At 37.7% G+C, this 13,124-nt stretch overlaps 1 protein-coding gene across 1 annotated transcript in view; it reads right to left on the bottom strand.

Annotated features, from left to right (window-relative positions):
• The window catches only part of celsr1b (cadherin EGF LAG seven-pass G-type receptor 1b), a 112,617-nt gene that overhangs the window by 49,612 nt on the left and 49,881 nt on the right, over positions 1-13,124 (bottom strand). Inside the window, exons 7-9 of the mRNA XM_087312112.1 lie at positions 11,568-11,731; positions 8,192-8,317; positions 1,619-1,785 (exon numbers count right to left, since the gene is read on the bottom strand). Coding sequence (XP_087168238.1) covers positions 1,619-1,785; positions 8,192-8,317; positions 11,568-11,731 — 457 coding nt within the window. The remainder of the gene's footprint in view (positions 1-1,618; positions 1,786-8,191; positions 8,318-11,567; positions 11,732-13,124) is intronic.

Below are 13,124 nucleotides of genomic sequence, written 5' to 3'. Positions count from 1 at the left end.
TGAAAGACATGACAGTCAGTGGTTGTTTAACTGGGAGAAAAATAAATTAAATGTTAATAAATAACCTAAAGAATGTGTATCTGTTTAGTTTGTGTTGCCATCTTCATAGACATCACCGTGTGTGTGTATTGATTCAACAAGGTACTGAAAATATTCCTCAGAGATTTTGCTTCATATTGACATAATAGCATCACGCAGTTTCTGCAGATTTATCAGCTGCATGCCCATGATGCAAATCTCCCATTCCACCACATCCCAAATGTGCTCTGTTGGATTGAGATCAGGTGACTGTGGAGGCCACTTGAGTACAGTGAACTCATTGTCATGTTCAAGAAACCAGTCTGAGATGATTTGCGCTTCATGACATGGCGTGTTATCCTGCTGGAAGTGGCCATCAGAAGATAAATACACTGTGGTCATAAAGGGATGGACATGGTCAACAACAATACTGAGGTGAGCTGTGTCACGATGACACAACGCTGAATTGGTATTAATGGGCCCAAAGTGTGCCAAGAAAATATTCGCCACACCATTACACCAACACCACCAGCCTGAACCATTGAAACAAAGCAGAATGGATCCATGCTTTTATTCATTCATTCATTCATTCATTCATTCATTCATTCATTCATTCATTCTCTTTTCAGCTTAGTCCCTTTATTAATCAGGGGTTGCCACGGCAGATTGAACCGCTATCGCATCGCCCGAGATCCATGCTTTCATGCTGTTAGATTCTGACCCTACTGTACCATCAAAATGTTGCAGCAGAATTGAGACTCATTAACGCTTTTCCAATCTTTTATTGTCCAATTTTGGTGAGCCTGTGCCAATTGTAGCCTCAGTTTCCTATTCTTAGCTGACAGGAATGTCACCCAGTATGGTCTTCTGCTGCTGTAGCCCATCCACCTCAAGGTTAGACGTGTTGTGCATTCAGAGATGCTCTTCTGCATACCTCAGTTGTAACGAGTATTTCTTTGATTTACTGTTGCCTTTCTATCAGCTGGAACCAGTCTGGCCATTCTCCTCTGACCTCTGGCATCAACAAGGCATTTGCACACACAGAACTGCAGCTCACTGGATATTTTCTCTTTTTCAAAGCATTCTCTGTAAACCCTAGAGATTGTTGTGCGTGAAAATCCCAGTAGATCAGCTGTTTCTGAAATATTCAGACCAGCCCGTCTGGCGCCAACAACCAAGCCATGTTCAAATTCACTCAAATCACCATTTTTGCGATTCTGATGCTCGGTTTGAACTGCAGCAGATAGTCTTGACCATGTATACATGCCTGATTGGCTGACTTGCATTAATGAGCAGTTTGGACAGACTGTTTGCTGTTTTGCTAGTACTTACTGTATGTGTAGTTGTATGTCTGACACCTAAAATTAATGTTAGTTGAAAATACTGATAAATTGGGATTGAAGACAGGTGCCTTGCACCTCTTTTTCTGGCTCTAGCAAGAGCCATAGCGAGAAAGCCGAATTTGAATTTAGCAGCTGTTCACATGACACACTGAATGTTTTAATTACTACAGCCTAGACTGGTCATACCAGTGTGATTATATGCGTCAAAAAATTAAAGCAAGAATATTGTATGAAACAGGATGAATTACACCACTTACCATAAGATTAATCTTGGAGAACTCTCCAGCAGTAGCCTGTAGAATTACTCCTGTGCTTTTTCGTGTGCGAAACATAAGACCCATGTACCAGGGAATGGCAATGGTGATGTCTGTATCACTCCATGACACCAGCGCATGGCCATCAAAATGCAGTGGAGCGGGCATAACTGTGGAAAGAATATAGGACAACAGTTTAGATGCCACTCAAACTGAATGAAGAGATTTAATGCTGCTAATATGTGTTTTTATACTTTCTTTAATGCAGTGTGTAATGTAACTGATTTTTAAGGTAACAAGAAATGTTTTGAAATGTGCATTTTTTAAATTCAATGTTTGATTTAATGTTACCTGAAATATGACAACAGGGTGGGACATAAAGCACCTCGTCCCCTTTAAAAACCTGCCAATAGTGTTTTGTTTATCACAGCTCACAAATGAGAGTGCTCGAAATCAAGCGCATCAAATGAAAAACAACTGAAAATTGTAGTAAACAGTGTGGGCCATGTCAGATACTAAAGAGCATTTGATTGGTCAGTACGAGGTGACGTCCAAAAAATGATTGAAGTTTGATGAAGACTCAGGCTTCAATTGATATTGTAAAAATAATGTCATTCTAATGTCAAATAATGTTTGTTACTGTTAATATTACTGTGTATATGTACATATGCTGTAGAAGCATCTAGAGCTGTAATTCTGGAAGCAGTCAACCAAGCAAAACCAACTGGGCCATCTGACCAATTAAAGGAGTAGTTTAGAGCAGTGGTTGCCAAACCTTTTAGCCTGAGACCCCCAAAACAACAATTCCAGTGACTCATGACCCTTACTATCCTTGGAGGTAATTATAACATACATACACCAATAGGTCTAAATAAACAAGCAATTTTTATACATTGTTTTGAAATTTATTCTTTTGTTTCATTTAATATTAACCTCATCTAATGTGACTGATGAGCACAATGTTTATTGCACTGTGTTCATTCTTAGGTTAGTTTTGAAGACTGCCACTTGGAGATCCTCCACTACAGTTAGGTTCATAAATATTTAGACATCGACACAATTCTAACATTTTTGGCTATATACACTAGTACAATGGATTTTAATTGAAACTAACAAGTGCCTTAATTGCAGACTGTCAGCTTTAATTTGAGGGTATTTATATCCAAATCATGTAAACACAGTATGAATTACAACAGATGGCATATTTGCTTCCCACTTGTTAAGGGTCCAAAAGTAATTGGACAGAATAATCAATAATCATTTTTTATACCTGGTTGCAAATCCTTTGCAGTCAAGTACAGCCTAAAGTCTGAAACGTATAGACATCACTAGACTCTGGGTTTATTTGTTATTTACTGGGTTGTTGGTTTCATTTCAAATCCTTTGTGTTGGTGTATAGAGCCAATAATGTTAGAATTGTGTTGATGATATGTAAAAAAATATTTAAAAAATTATAATTTTTTTAATCTACGTGAATGCTATAAAGGTGTCAAAGTTTACCATGGTGCCATAAAAGAAATCTACTGCAACTTACGTTATTGCTGAGATGTTAATATAATGTAAATAGCCCAGGGCTCAAATCCAAAGGAAAAAAAATCAAAAGCCAGACAGCTTCTTATTTGCATGTTTTTTTTTTTTTATGTAACTATTAAATACAAATTTAATCTTCTGTAAGTTATGGAATTTAGCAATTCTAACAGTTCAATGAAATGTATTAGATTTTTTAATCTCACTCTGCAGGGGAAATGACTCAGGGGAGAACCTAAAAAGCACAATTTCAGACACTGAGAGAAAAATCCAGATGCTGCAATGTTAGATGGATTTGTAGAACACCTTCTTCACAAAAATAGCTAACTTTATACTGCATAACTTGAAAACAAAAACAAACACATGATCAAGGAAACACTTTGACATTCCTTTTTGTCCCAAGGCACAAATAATCACTGGCATTTGTACACGGTGGAATGTTTTCCAGTCATCCAGGAGATTTCTTAATCAGGAATGTGAAATGCTCTTACAAACCAGTGTCCTCGGGGCAAATATTTTACTTATGCATGTGTGGGCTGAACTTATGGAAATATCAGTAGTATATCTTAGACCCAACCCTGAGATTGTGACAGTAATATTAGTGATATTCACAGATGGGCCTTTGCTTAGGCTTTCTTTTTTTCCTAAAGGATGAAGAGAGGATTCACCCAAAAATGAAAATGAGCTTGATAGATGATTTTAGCTTTTCTACCTATTTTACTTTTACAGGTATTGTTATTTTACATTTAACACAAAATTAATGAATGGTTCCTATTGATACATTGAGGTCTTATTCTTCATGCATAATCACATTTCGGTCTTAAGATCTCAGTCTATCATTATGGATATTAATTTAGTTTTGCCTGATTGTATTTTTATTGCTAAAAATGCAGATAACCAAAAACTTGCTTTTTTACATCGCCAATGACCACAGTTTCAGCTAAAGATTAATGTTTATACCATTAATGTTCTACCAAAGCACATCTTAAATTTTTTGGTGACATGCCTTTAATTGTCTCTTTAGAATGTATTGATTGTACAAAAAATCTGAAAAATTAGGAATTTCAATGTATTTCCACTGGCAACACTATGCCTTAAAGTATGTTATTTTATGGTCTCATAACATTGTGTGATCCTTCCATCCCATTGATAAGCAAAAATAGAATTTGCAACTAGGTTTTTACTCGGAAAATTAGGTCAAACTAAGCTTGCTGAAAATGTTAAGCCATTTGCAACCCCATTCCCTACTTCAAATCTTCATTTACCGTCAATGGGGACATTTTGTGATTATAATGCACTTACTTGAATGGTTTTAGAGGGGAAAATAATATAAACTATAACCTGTCATTACAGCACTGAGAGACAGACACAGAGAGACAGAATGACAGACAGGTGAGACAGACAAACAGGTGAGACAGACAGACAGACAGATAGACAGACACATAAGCTATATTTCCATCCACCAGTTTTTTGCACATGTTGGATATGCGCATAAAAAATGTTTGATAGAAAATGCATAACTGAGAACAGTATTAGTGCTATTTTATTATTAATAACCTCCAGAACTCCCAATTGCATCTGCCATGCGTTTATTGTGTGTTGGCATTTGTCTTGTGAGGCGCAAGATTTTTTTTAAATAAAGAAAAGACTGATGCAGCTTCTCCAACCACAGAAAATTCCATTTTTACTTTTGATATTTGACATCAATTAATCAGGAAGTGAAGATTTTGTTCTCTTTGAACACTTAAATGCAAACACTGCTTTATTTGCATGTCTTTTAACTAATATTCCTGTTTTGCCCATAAATTTAATTAGCATCTTTGGATGGAAACATAGCTATAGACAGACAGAAAGATAGACTGACAGATGAGACACAGACAGACAGATCAGAAACATCACATCTGTCTGTCTGTATGTTTGATTTTTCTGTCTGTCTAAGTCTGTCCATGTATCTCACGGGTGTCAAACTCAATTCCTGGAGTGCCGTAGCACTGCACAGTTTAGTTCCAGCCCTGCTTTAACACACCTATGTGTAGGTATCAAACAAGCCTAAAGCACTCGATTCGTTTGATCAGGTGTGTTTAAGACAGACAGACTGACAGACAGCCAAACGGACAGACAGACAGACAGACAGACAGACAAACAGAAAGACAGACAGGCAAATAAGACAGATCAGACAGACACATAGGCAGATAGACAGATAAACAGACAGACCATACACAAACAGACAGATAGACAAATCAGACATACAGACAGATAGACTTAATATTCATTCAGAATAGAGAATATTTAAATGAGACAGACAGACCAGACATACAAATCAGACATACAGAAAAGAGAATATTAATTCATATCACAAATCAGACAGACTAGACATACAGACAGACACATGGATAGACAGGCAGATCTGACACATAGACAGACAAATCAGACATACAGAAAGACAGAAAAGACAGGCAGACTCACAACAGACAGATCAGACACAGACAAATATACAGAGACAAACAGACAGACAGAGACACAGACACATAGACAGAGACACAGACAGATCAGACAGACACATGGACAGACAGATCAGATGGATGAGACAGAAAGGCAGGCAGATAAGACAGACATAGATACAAACAGATAGACAGACACATAGACAGAAAGACAAATCAGACATACAGATAGATAGACAAGACAAAAAGACAGACAGACAGACAGACAGAGAGATCAGACACAGAAAGTTAGACTGACAGATCACAATTTTACCCTATTTTAGCCCTTTCCCTTTACCTCCCCTTTTGGGCGTTCACGTGCAGGGGTGGGGGTGATCCATAGTGGGGGATCCATAGTGGGGGTGATGCGTAGGGTTGAGGGAAAGGGCTAGATAGCCCTTGAAACAGAGATTTCCCAGGACCACACTCGAAACCAAGGGGTAACAAGAATATAGGCAGAATACACCAGCCACAACAACAGCATGGCTGCACAGGGAAGTCAAGAAATGCAAAAGTCAGTATTTTTTCTCATTATTAAAATTTTTTTTACGACAAACAAGCACATGTTTTAATATATTTATAACCGCGTTCATGTTTTACTGTCACGTAAATCTAAATCCTTATCTATAATCCACAATTATAACTCCTGTATAGCAGTCCTACAACATTCTGTCACTTGATAACTGTCAAATTCCCTGTCAAAAAAGTCTAGTGGCTGAGAACGACCTTTTTACAGTGTCTGCTATAATGTTTATGTTGTTTTTGCGTGTTTACATAAATGAATATGGCCATGGTGTAAATGCACAGTACAGTTACGAGCTTATTGCCACATTAGATCATTATGATAACACGATATTGTTGCCTTTGGTAATTTCCTGAACATAAATTAAAAAACATTCACGCGTAAATAGTCGCTTGGACATTTGAGTTTACTCGCTCATTCGCGCGTCAAATACGATTCATTCATGCGTCAAATTTACTTCAGAACAGACGCGGATTCACGTGATGGGCAGGGCTTCAGTTTGCCTGGTGACTCTAGCTTCATAGCTAAATGGCTAACATGGATTTTATTGAGAAAATAACTGTTTTTGTGCTTTAAGAAGGCTAAAAACAGCATCGATACGTTTAGGGCCGTGTCTGAGTCCACTAGATCATTTCAAAGGTGCATCCAGCTCTGTGTGCTCATAAACTCCTCCAGAAACTTAACCTGGATGATTGAGGCTTTCAGCTGTGCTTCTGACTGAGCCCAGCCCAGTTTGATGAACTTTTTGTCGGTGTCGGCTGGAGGATTTCCCCCAGGACTCCAACAACATGTGTACATCACAATCACGCCCCCACAAGAGCAAGCTACTGATTGGTTAACGTGGCGCGAATGTCCGCTGAAGTTCAGACTTTTAAACTCAAGCAATTCGCGCGAAACGCGCATCAAACACACAAAACGCTCCATTCGCGCAAATCGCGCCATTTGCGCAATTTGTGTCATTTGCACCACGCCATTCGCGCGTATCACGCCGCAGGATTTATATTCACGCATTTGCATTTAAGATGTAAATCACTCGTGCTTGACATGCGTTCCGTGCCTGGTGTGAACGCAGCATTAGAGGTACATTTTGAGGCCTATCCCCTTTACTCTCTGTTTCAAGTGCCAAGGGAAAGAGGAAAGGTTAGGGGTACAAAAATAAAATTGGGATTGGGCCTAGATCAGGGATGTCCAATCTCATTCCTGGAGGGCTGGTGTCCTGCGCATTTTAGCTCCAATTTGCCTCAACACACCTGTAAGGATGTTTCTAGAAAGCTGGGTAAGAGCTTGATTAGCTAGCCCAGGTGTCTCTGATTAGGGTTGGAACTACACTTTGCAGGAGTTTGGACATAGACATGGACTAGACATACAGAGAGCCAGATCAGACAGATGAGACAGACCAACATATATACTAGACATACAGACAGGCAGATCAGACAGACAAACAGATCGACAGACAGATCAGACACAGACAGTAAGACAAACAGATACACTAGATCATAGATGTCCAAACTTGTTCCTGGAGGGCTGGTGTCTTGTAGATTTTAGCTCCAACTTGCCTCAACACACCTGCAAAGATGTCTAGAAAGCCTAATAGGAGCTTGATTAGCTTGGGTACCCTTGGATTAGACATACAGACAGGCAGATCAGATAGAAAGAACAGAGAGATCAGACAGACAGACATATAGTCATACAGACAGGTGAGACAGATACAACAGACTGACAGACAAACAAATAGGAGATACGGACAGCAGACAGATATATGGAGATACAGACGGAGTTACAGACAGACTAGACATACAGACAGGTCTTACGTACAGACAGATCAGACAGACTGATAGACAGGCAGGCATGTAGGCAGGCAGACAGACAGATAGATCCTGTTCACCGCTTCCTGTCTCATGCATGACTCACTGGTATTTGATGGTGGCCAAGGGCAAATCCAAGCAAAACACAGGGGGCGTGTCGATGCGCTTGTGTCCATTAAGCAATATGAAGGCAGATGAAGACTGACATATAGAAAGAGTATGAAAGAGAGGATTATCTTACCGTGCTCACAGTTCTTCCCTCCATAGCCTAATGGGCAGTTACAGGTGTGGGTGTTCCATCTGTTCACACAAACGCCTCCGTTCTGACAAACAGCCTGGCTACAAAAGTCACGTTTTGCTGCACAACCTGAATACAAAAGGGGAAATGCACTTTAGAAATTAAGGCTTGCAGACTGACACCTTAATGAACAGGTGTAAATAAAAGAAAAACATTCTTTCAAAAATAACAGGGCTGTGCTCATATTCACATCTTCTCTCTTTTATCTAACATTACTTTTTGTGGAGACTTTGTGAAGGATTAAGCTTTGAGTTTTAATAACAGTGCTTGGAATCATACAGCTGAAGTAAAAAGTTTAAAGGGCACCTATTTTACCCCTTTTTCAAGATTTAAGGTAAGTCTTTTGTGTCTCTAGAATGTATCCGTAAAGTTTCAGCTCAAAGCACTCATCAGAGTATTTATTATAGCTTTCAGAATGTTGGAATTTTCTGCTCTGAATACAATGTAGCTGTTTTTGTTGCCAGTGCCTTTAATGCTATTTCTTCCCGCCCACAGTTCCCACATGCCTGTCAGTGTTCCTCAATCTCCCCCTCAGCTGCGTCAGTTAAACAGCACAGTGACAGACATGAAGGAAACAGATCTCACGTTACATTTGTGATAAATACTACAGTAAGAAATTTGGACAATTATTATTTGATGTATTTATTGTGAGTTCCAACAATGAGTCACACACAATGTCGTTACAAAGTTCACGCACAAACACAGACACAAGGCGGACACACACAGTGTGCGCATTTAACTTTGCATTGTTTTTGCACTGCAAATGTGACACATGTTAATTTAAACTGCTGTATGGATATGTTAATGTACAAAAAAACCTGATTAAAGTCCACAAACTGGATTGAAATGTCCTCTTTTATAACTGTCCTAACATGCGGCTGTGGTGATAAAGTAAAGACGGTAAAATCGCTGTAATTCATTACAAACTTGCACTGTTTTAAAAACGTTTTGAACTTGTGAAACTCATTCTTGATCACATTTGATGATGATTGATGATCACAGAGAGCTGAACAGACCTTTTAATTCCAGTTGCTTTGCGCACGTCCTTTCTTGTTGATATGATTATAAGCTTCACTACCATAGACTGTAAAATATATGGGCGTAGTATCAGTGATGTCACCCATAGGTTTATGAAGAACCCAAAAGTAACAACAAGTAGGTGTGACCAACCATCGCCATTTTGTTCGCGCGCCATTGTACCAACAGAGGGATACCAAATAAGGGCAAAGAGGCGGAGCGTGAGTGGAGTTACAGATGCATGCTGACATTCTGCAGACGGACTTTCCTATGGGAGAAACGCTTAATACTTCATTACCTGAGACTCGTTTGTGTTCTGACCACATGTACTTGGTTGTATACTATATAAATAAAGTGTTTAGACTTTTAAAAGCACTGCTGTAATATATTGAGCCATTAAGCATTTTTCCTATGACATTTTTTAACCAGGAGGAAAACGCGAAATACTTCCAAACACTTCAGATAGTCTGTGTGTGTTAGTAAATGCCAAACTATTGATGAAATCCAGCATAACAGTGTATGACAACGCTTTAGATGACTGTTCTAGAGCCAACAGCTAATCAATCTGATAATCAATCTATCAGATTCTGGAGTGCATTAAAGCTCTAAAGAACATTATAAATGATCTTAAATAAGACCAATGCATTAATAGAGATGGTATAAGTATATAATTTCACTAACCTGGGAAATTGAGGCCAAGTGAATGGTTTGTGAGCACAATTAAGTGCACACAGCATGCCATATTATCTGATAATTATAGGAAATAATCCCAAAAGGCAACTGACTGTGTAAAGCCACATAAAACAACACAAAAATAATTTTATGTGTATGCTGCTTTCAACAGCTAATCTGTCTGAGTCAGCTAAGGTGAAGTGACGGCGATCAGCAAGACCTAGCTGTCACTCAAGTGACACGCCCTTATATTATGCAGACTTAACATAACCTAAATTAAGAAAACGGATGAGTTATAAAAAAATTCACCCCCATCACAGTTGTCATGCAGGGTAATGTTAGCAATATGAACCAAAATTGTTCTTTGTACCAGGCTGTAAACACCTTTTTCTTCTGCTGTAAAGTTGGCCATTCTAATAGTGGGCTCAATTGAAATTTGCTCCATATGGAGCCAGGAATAGCGGAATTTTGATGAATTGCAGTTTCAGTTACTTCCGTATTTTCTTCCCGAGGGAGAGCGAGAGGTTGCTGCTTGGTTACTGCAGAAAATACAAGTCTGTCAATTTGGTGGGCGAGGACACCGCACTCCCATGTCACGTTACGGTGAGCCTCAAATGGGAAGGATTTGAAACCTATTTTATCATCAGGAAATAAAGAAGACGTATTTCTATTAATAAAATATGACTGTGGACACACTATACCAACACATAGTTCTGTCCAAACAGCTTTTAAAAGTGCCTTTTAATAAAATAAGAGGGTGTAAACTAAATCCATGTCATCTTTTTATTTATGACTTACCTAAATAAGATATTTGACAAAAAGATGTGACGTAATTACTGCTAAAAGTAGATCTACAGGCATTGGAATTATAGGGCGTCCTAAGTTCCTAGCTTTCTTTTACCTTGGCTTTATTTTATTTAAATAAATAATGATATGGTCTGATATTTGATGTTGTTTATCTTCCAAATTTCTAAGTTTTTTTTTATTATGTCGGATGTCCTGATATGGATAAACACCAAATATAACTTTTTTCACATGACTGTATGACCCACAATATAAAAAAATAATAATTTATCCACATCTTTTTTTTGAGTGATAGCTGTTTATGAATCCTTTGTTTGTGCTGAACAGCTGCCAAATATTCTGCAGTAAAATCCTTCATCATCACTGAAAATATTTAGCTTTACATAATTTTTGTTAACACTTTTGTAATCATACCTGTAAGACTTTAAGATCCATCTTTTCATACCAAGCTGAGAACAAACATAATTTTGAGTGCCATAATTATAAATTACGCTATTACTTTATCTTGTAGCTACTACAATAATAATAGTAATAATAATAATAATAAATTCTAATAAAAATGTTCCCAGTTTTGAGTTCAGCGTAAGGGCATCCGTTGCGTAAAACATACGCCGGAGTAGTTGGCGGTTCATTCTGCTGTGGCAACCCCTAATAAATAAGTCACTAAGCCGAAGGAAAATGAATGAATGAATAAATAATCCCTGTTATTTTGTGAAATAATTAATATTTAGCAGATTCTACAAGGTGTACTATATCCAGACATTTGACTCAACTAATTATATAACTTGAATGAGGGAATGCCCTAATATACAGTCAAATTTTTAACCTGCTGCGGTGCCGTTGTCGGAGATGAAGTTGGCCATGTCTATGGGCTTGCTGTCGATGGTCAGGTTTTTAATGCAGCCCACAAAGTCTCTGTTCTGGACTGGGAAATCTTCAGGCAGGTTTGGGACACCACCAACGAGAAGAGGACCAGTGAGATCCAGGGACCTGCACGCATGCAAACACACATGCACACAAACACACACGCACACACACACACACACACACACACACACACACACACACACACACACACACACACACACACACAAGAAAACACAGACAGAAAAACACATGAAGACATGGATATGCACAAACAGTACCAAACTATTTCTAGTATTACAGACAGTATTTGTCAAATAATGTTTATGTGGTTTATGTGCGTGCAAAACTGAGATATCTAAACCTTGAGACCCACTGAACAGAAAATAGACAACAATGAGTTGAGTGGCTCCTTTTTCCATCTCACACCTCATTCATCACCTTTTGTGTTTCAGTAAATACAAAAATATGTACAAAACCGGTCAAAAGTTTACGGTCAGTAGGATTTTAAAATGTTTTAAAATGAGCTTATCCTGCTGACCAAGGCTGCATTTATTTAATCAAAAATACAGTACAAATGACTATAATTATAAAATACATTACTATGCACCATAAAATAACTGTTCAAAGTAGTTTACAATTTAATTTAATATTTTAATCCAGTGAATTAAAATTTTGGCTTCATTACTCCAGTCTTCAGAGTCAGATGATCCATCAGAAATCACTCTAATATTAATTATTATTATTATTATTATTATTATTATTGTTATTATTATTATTATTATTATTATTATTAATGGTAATAGTAATAAAATCAATTATGACTTGAGTAATAATTTAATTTCAAACTACATACAGGAAAGCAGTTATTCAAAATTGTAATAAATATTTAAACAATTTAGCTACATTTAATAAATGCCACCAGAATATTTTCCTTAAAAAAATATAAATAAAAAACATGAAAAAAACTGACCCCAAACTTTTTACCAGTAGTGTATTTTTGAACGAAAAAACAAGGACATAATAATGACAGAATTGGATGAACTTTATATGGAAATAAAAATATATATACCTTAATATTTGATAAAAAATTTAAATAAAAACATAATTAGTATTTTTGGCGGCACGGCGGCTTAGTGGATACCACTGGTTAGAGTCTGGGCTGGGCCAGTTGGTATTTCTGTGTGGAGATTGCATGTTCTCCCGGTGTTAGTTTGGGATTCCTCCGAGTGCTCCGCTTACCCCAACAAGTCCAAAGACATGCCTTATAAGTGAACTGAATAAACTAAATTGGCTGTAGTGTATGAGTGTGAACATGAGAGTGTATGGGTGTTTCCCAGAACAGGGTTGTGACTGGAAGGGCATCTGTTGCATAAAACAAATGTCAGAATAGCTGGCGGTTCATTCCGCTGTGGTGACCTATGAAATAGAGACTAAGCCAAAGGAAAATGAATGAATTAATGAATTTGCTTTTTTTCAGTGAATGTGATAAAAATTCTTGCTGTTTGTTTTTTATTCA

This window comes from Danio rerio, chromosome 25 (genome assembly GCF_052040795.2).
Source record: "Danio rerio strain M-AB ecotype USA chromosome 25, GRCz13ab, whole genome shotgun sequence".
NCBI lineage: Eukaryota > Metazoa > Chordata > Actinopteri > Cypriniformes > Danionidae > Danio > Danio rerio.
Note: the sequence above shows the minus strand (reverse complement) of the source record. Positions and strands in the feature narration are given on the sequence as shown.